Below are 6777 nucleotides of genomic sequence, written 5' to 3' on the forward strand. Positions count from 1 at the left end.
CCCCCCCCCCCCCCCCCCCTTCTGGTGCGCCTCTCCAAAATTGTAGGTGACCGCAGACTGTGCCGAAGACAGGATCCCGCTCTTTTTCATCCTCATGTCCCTCAGTTGTCGCACAAACTTGCCCCCACTTCCTCAGCGCCTCAGCTGTATCTAGACCCACTGCTAGGTCGTGATTGTCCCTCTTGCGTTGTGGCGTAGAATAATGTAGCGCAGACCGCGCTTCAATATTGGGCATAAATTAAAAATATCTGCGTCATACCTGCGACAGCCTCACTGCGATACACTGCTGCAGGAGTATAACCAGCTCTTAACTGTCTTCCTGTAGTAAACATTGGACGTAAGGTAATGATGCTGTTTTTTAAATGCTCTAATCTGGAGGTCTTCAACAGGGGTCCACGACCCCTAGGGGGTCCCCCCCGGGTTCCCCCCTGCAATTTTTTTTCACCAATTGAAATGTCTTTAAATCCACATTTACATGAATTCAGCACGCTGTAGTAAACAGATAAATGGAGGCAGATGTCTTTCAGTCATCAATGCACACATTCAGCGACTCACAGGAGCTCTTTCAAGCTGGGCACCGTTTCATTCACAACACCTGTCCCATCAACCAAGAATCACAATCAGAAATACTTCAATAATATACACAGTATATACAATATATAATTAGGGGAGTCGTCGCCCATCTCTCCATCAGTTTGGGGGTCCTTAGCCTGCAAAACGTTGAAGAACCGGGCTCTAATCAGTAGGGAATGGCTTTGAAATTGAATTTAATGTAATGTCTATTTATGCTCTGTCTAAATGATGCCTTCATTTTTGCTGGATTCTATACTACAAAAAAATATTCTGTCTTTCCACCTTGTCCCTGTGGATTTTCTTCAAGTTTTCTGTTGATATTTCTCATTTTCTGTTTATTCCCGTCTTCCTGTCAGGCCTGAACCAGGTAGTAAGTGAGCAGGCAGTGGATGGCTCCAGTCCTCTGGATACCATGATTCAGAGGCTGCAGCAGGAGCAGGACCAAAGGATGGGAACAAATGACGCCGCTGCTTCTGGAGTAAACAACAGGGCAAACAGAGGTAGAGAAAGATCATAGTTTTAATTCTATATTACTGGGGTCTGGTTATGAGGGTTCAACTGTTGTACACAGCCTAAACGCTTTATATGATTTTTAATAAGAGCAAAGTAGAGAGCTTTAAATTGTGAGTCCAATAAAAAAAAAAAAAAAAAAACTTTTATTAATTAAATGAAATGGTGGTGTAGTTGATATGATGCCAGTTTCTACAAAGAGCTATTATAGATCCAGATGGGTGTTTGCAGGAATCACTGACAATATAGTCCCTTAATTGTTCTTGATTCCATAATGACATTCTCTTGAGACACCAACTCAAAATGCATATGTAATACAGATGGGAATAAAAAACAAAGATGAAGCATTCTTAGAGGGAACTTTTAACAAACAATCTGTACATGAAGTGTGGCATGTAGTGATTACATGAAGTGCAGATTGTGATGAAACGGTCTATGAAATAAGGCTGGAGGTTGATTTGATTACAGCAGGGATGTTAAATGTCTGCCTGCAGGGGATGATTGCCTTCATGGCTTTAGGAGAGAAACTGTTTCTGGGTTTATTTCTTTTTGGTGTAATGTTGCTGAATTTTTTTACCTGATGGATCTGTGGTGATGCACCTGGCCTATTTCTGGACTTGTGCAGGATAAACCAAACCTAGAAGTGGAATATTCATTCCGCAGTCCTAACCCTCTGTGCTTAGTCCTTCCTCTTATGTGCCGTGCTGCTCCCATGCCACACTGTAACATAACATAACAGAAACGGGATGCTTGATATTTCTTCTCTCTAGGATCTGTTGGTTCTCCCACAGAAGTACACTCCCCTCCCAATGTTGGTCTCCGGCGCAGTGGTCAGATTGAAGGCGTTCGCCAGATGCACAGCAATGCTCCCCGCAGCCAGATGGCCACAGAGGGAGACCTGGTGGCATGGAGCCGCAGGGTGCTGGTTCCAGAGCTGGAGGAGGCCTTTGTCAGGTAAAACCTACTTTCAGAGACAAAACCTTTTTTTTTATCAACATCAATGTTTTCAAAGTTTTCAGAAGAAATTTCGTTTAAGAATTTTTTGATCTTGTATGTTTTTTTTTATTTTGTATGTTTGCAGGAGACAGGTGACCTGGCGTGAGGCCAAAGGAGACGAGGAGATCAATATTTATCAGTCAGAGAGGAGGAGACGCACAATCCACTCGCTTCCAAAGGAGAGCAGGGTACGAGTTTCATCTACAGGGGTTGTTTCCTCCACAAATTCTTTTCCTGTTATTCTGTCTTGTAACAAAACCCTCTGTTAAACCTTTCCCTTCTTTATTCGGTGTGAAGGTTCAGCCAACATCAGAGTGTGCAGTAGATGAGGGAAGGAAGAGTCAGGGGAACCACGGCTATCAAACCCGCGCTGCCATGGAGGAGACGAGTCGTCAGAGTGCAGAGGCTGCTGATGACGATGATAGTGCCTCAGAGGTAGATGCAGTGGGTTTTCTTTTTGATTTCTTACATCAGCATAATATCCAATTCTGTGTATTCTTATGTACTAACGTGAAATATTCTGTGTTTTAGGGAGAAGTGGAGGTTCGGCAAATTAACGGGTATTCCTCAGAGGATGAAAAGAACGAAGAGGAAAAGGAGCCTTGGCCAGATGAGCACAGCAGCTCCAGGTTAATTGATTTCCCTTTGATATAATCGGAATAAAAATTTGCATGTGTGTATCTAAGGGAGACATTGAGATTTTCACAAACTGACACATTTTTAATGGCCACATAAAATATTTGTAACAAGTTTCCCTCTTTTCATCACTGTCTGCTGAGCTGTATGTAGTTATTTTATAGTGAGATGGTTAAATCCTGCCCTCAGTGCTTTTAAACTTTGACCTATGTCAAGCTGCCTCTCACCATCCTTCAGGCTCTTAGTGAATGTATTTGAATGCCTACAATACTGATTGATATTTTCAAGGGAATCATTGTTTTTCAGTGATAGTTTATATTATATTTACAGAAAACAGGTAAAAATTTCAGACATCTGGATGCAGAAAAAATGAAATGACACTTTTTTGCTAAATTAAACAAAAATAAAATCCAACAATCTTAAGGGCCTAATTCACAAATATATATATGGAGCAGTACTTTATTTGTGCAGAAAACCCCACCCTTAGGATTCATTAATGATTGTTTTTCTGTATCCTGCTGTATTAATTTGTTTCATGCTTGCATCTAGTATTCTTCTTCTTTTGTTTCTGACATTTCAAATATATTCACATGTATATAGATTCTCCTTCCCTCATCCACCATTAAATCAATATCTCCCTTCTGACCATAATGACTGCAAACATTTTTATGGACCAGTTTCTAGACACAAAACATCACCCAGAGTCTGTTTTATGTTTGATGAATAATTTGCAGGTATTAAGTATTTGCATTTTTCATATCCTCCCCATAACTTTGCATATTTTGGTCATGAGCATAAGATCTGCAAATTCGTCATTACACACTGGCTTGAAAAGCTGCTGCTCCTTTTGCTGTTTATTTCACACACACTATATGTACCTGGTTTGAAGAGCAGCTTTGCAAGTGCTAACACGTTTTTAGGTCTTTTTAAAGGTTTTGAAGATCAGGCCCTAAGAGCTTATCTTTTAAACTGAGCTAATTATACAAACACATGGCTGAAAATATCTGTTAACAGTTTCAGTTTGAACTCTGATAAAGTAAAAGAATTTAAATTTTAGGGTCATTAGGATACTTTTTTCTCTGAAATTGAGATGTTTAAGTTAGAAACTATTATTATACAAATATATTTATTTATATCTCTGGTTAGTGTCTTCATATCTTAATAGAGCCCGTTCTAAAACTGCAATAGCTTGAACAATTTTAACATTTTGCCAAGACACCACCTGTACAAATAAAATACATTTCTACTCGCTTTATGCTGATACTCTTAAATAAAGTCAGCTTAACTGTTTTGGTTTCAGTTTTCCTTTCACAACTTTTTATAATGGCAGAAAAAAAACGACTGTTAAAAGAAAATAGTTGGCTGTCTGCTTAACATAAAAAAATAAAATACATTTAAGATAAAATCGCAGTAAAATGTTTTAAGGTTTTTTGTATTTAACCTGAAAACCTGTGAAAACCTCAAAGAACATGAAAGTATGTATACATATACATTTTTGTTTAGGCTCTGTTCATGCATGAAGAGCATTTCAGTGATGAGTTTGCCCTTTCTTTTGCAGCGATTACTCCAGCGATTACTCTGACTGGACAGCAGATGCCGGCATCAACCTGGAGCCGCCCAAGAAGAGCGTGAAAGTGAAAAAGAAAAACAGCAGCTCCGAGGAGGATGGGGAGAAGAAGAAGGAGGGAAAGAAGGAGAAGAAGAAAGAGAAAGCAGACAAAGAGGGTGCATTACCAAAGAAGAAGAAACCAAAGGAGAAGAGGAAGGTTTGTTATTGAAAATTACTGATTTTGTGTTTTACAGTTAAGTTACCCTTTTAGTGTCTGTCAGCCGAATGTTTGAAATGGAAATAGTGTCCTCTGACATGCTTAAACATGACTTTGGTTAAAATGGCTTAAAGCAGATATCTTTCAGACATTAAGAACATTGTTTTTGCATTTATCCTGGTGTGTGACTTTCAGAGGAATGAATTTCAGGAGCAGGGGCTAACGTTGGAGGAATGGCTTCCCTCTGCCTGGATCACAGACACCGTCCCCCGGAGATGTCCCTACATACCTCAGATGGGAGACGAGGTAAAACGGCGTCAGATTTCTGTTACGGTGGTTTGCTTCTTAATGCCACAGTTATTTTTTTTAAACTCCACCAAATCTAGGTACTCAGAAAGACTGACTTATGCCTAATAAATGAGATGTGAGTCAATTCATACTTATGCTTTTCTGCAGGTGTACTACTTCCGCCAAGGTCACGAGGCTTATGTGGAAATGGCCAAACAAAAAAAGATTTTCAGCATCAACCCTAAGAAACAGCCCTGGCACAAGATGGAGCTACGGGTAAGAGAGCGGTTAAATGTTTGATGTTAAATGTAAAGTGTTTTTGTATCCGTAGATCAGCTAACACCAAACAGAAATCTCAGGAAAGTTATGAGCAGTAATAGGGAACTAATTATTTAGAGAAAACGTCTTGTCTCTATGCTTAGTGCAAAGAGCATGAGGGTAACTGCTCTGTTCTGAGACATTTCTTCTACTTAATGTTGACACCAAACAAAAAAGACAAAACAGATTTTCTTTACATTTCTTATTTATTCAGGACCAGAAAAAACAATAAAAACTTTCTTTTTATTCAAACGTCTTCATTGAAAACTGCAACCACATAGAAATTTTTAAAAACGCTTCCAACCCTTTAACTCCAAACACATTTAGGTGAATATCTTGTTGAAGTGTTGTTTTTGTCAGGAGTCTATTAACTTTTGCAGCAGGTTTGTAAGTGCTGACTTCTCCAAACTGGGTTTGGTTTCTTTTAAATTTCTGTTTAAAACCTGTTAAATCTAGACTTAAAATCTAATATTTACAGCTTTGTATTTATATTTTTTATCCTTCCTACTTTCATTTATAATTCATAATTTAAATTATGAGCAGAAGGGCCGTACTACTGTGTATTGTTATGGGAACATTTAGAGTTAGCTTCTATTTGTAACTATGTAAGATTCCACAGACTGCAAAGTATTTGATCAATCTGATTTTGTATTGTATCTTTTGGAGTCTGCGACTGTAACAGAAACCAGGAGCCGTCAGTTAGGAATTAGGACATTTTTTTTTTCATGAAAGTGATCATCTAGAAGAGTTGTAACCCTCTTGTTTATCCCCTCCCACCGATACATTGGCATTAAGACATTATTTCCTTTCGTTAAGTTGGAACAGACTGAATATTGGCAAAGACTATTGGAATAGTTTCCCAAGTGAACTTTGACTTCCGGGTTGTTCCTTGCCAAACAGGAGCCTTTATGCATCTGAAAATAGAATTTCCACCTAATTTAGGGGCAGCATAGCAGAAATATGCATGTAGAATATATGCATTATGCTGCTATTGTAAACATCTTCACAGATTATAGAAAAAAACTGTCACATGTAACCTACACAAAGGATGTGCTCATGGTGCTTTATTAAGCTTATGTGCTGTAATGTTTACTTTCTCCATTAGTGTTACCTGGTAAACCTTAAAAAAGGTGCATTCACTGATCTAGAAAGATTTAATGTTTGATTTCCTTCAGCAAGTGCATCTTTTAAAACCTTCAGCTTCTAGCTCGGTCACTCAGATCGTTCTATACTCGTGTTAAATGAGCTGACAGCAGTCTATTAGTTTTAAGATTTTTATAGAACATATATTACAGCAGTCTCTAACACTAGTGAATGTCTCAATAGCAATAAAACATTCAGTGAATAAATACTGAACAGTGTTTACATTCATATCATAAACAGTTGTAATAATTACAAATAAAGTTTAGACAAAATAACTGCTGCTTGATGAGGGTCCTGTCTACACTGGTTTAAATAGAGCCTTATCTTCTAGGGATTTTAACTGTAACTGTTACATTTGATTTTAATTACCGAGGGTTATTGTTTCCCTTTAATAAGAATGGAGGGGTAGTAGTTCCAGTTTCTCTGTGGACAGGAGGCCTCATGTGTTGTGCAATGCAAAATCTTCATCTTTACTGCTTTTTTGTAAAATTAAAATTCAGTAATGGTGTGTATCTGATCAAACTCTCAGCTCTGATAGAATAACCTG

General features: G+C 38.4%; 1 protein-coding gene across 2 annotated transcripts in view; it reads left to right on the forward strand.

Moving 5' to 3' along the window:
- Positions 1-6777, forward strand: part of phip (pleckstrin homology domain interacting protein) — a 46679-nt gene that overhangs the window by 27323 nt on the left and 12579 nt on the right. Inside the window, exons 18-25 of one of the 2 annotated variants that reach the window (XM_015394745.1) lie at positions 930-1073; positions 1854-2037; positions 2165-2267; positions 2377-2514; positions 2611-2708; positions 4274-4481; positions 4677-4787; positions 4938-5045. In XM_015394745.1, coding sequence (XP_015250231.1) covers positions 930-1073; positions 1854-2037; positions 2165-2267; positions 2377-2514; positions 2611-2708; positions 4274-4481; positions 4677-4787; positions 4938-5045 — 1094 coding nt within the window. The remainder of the gene's footprint in view (positions 1-929; positions 1074-1853; positions 2038-2164; positions 2268-2376; positions 2515-2610; positions 2709-4273; positions 4482-4676; positions 4788-4937; positions 5046-6777) is intronic. The other variant, XM_015394754.1, reaches the window with a different exon arrangement.

This window comes from Cyprinodon variegatus, unplaced genomic scaffold (assembly GCF_000732505.1).
Source record: "Cyprinodon variegatus isolate N-32 unplaced genomic scaffold, C_variegatus-1.0 Scaffold25, whole genome shotgun sequence".
NCBI classification, from domain to species: domain Eukaryota; kingdom Metazoa; phylum Chordata; class Actinopteri; order Cyprinodontiformes; family Cyprinodontidae; genus Cyprinodon; species Cyprinodon variegatus.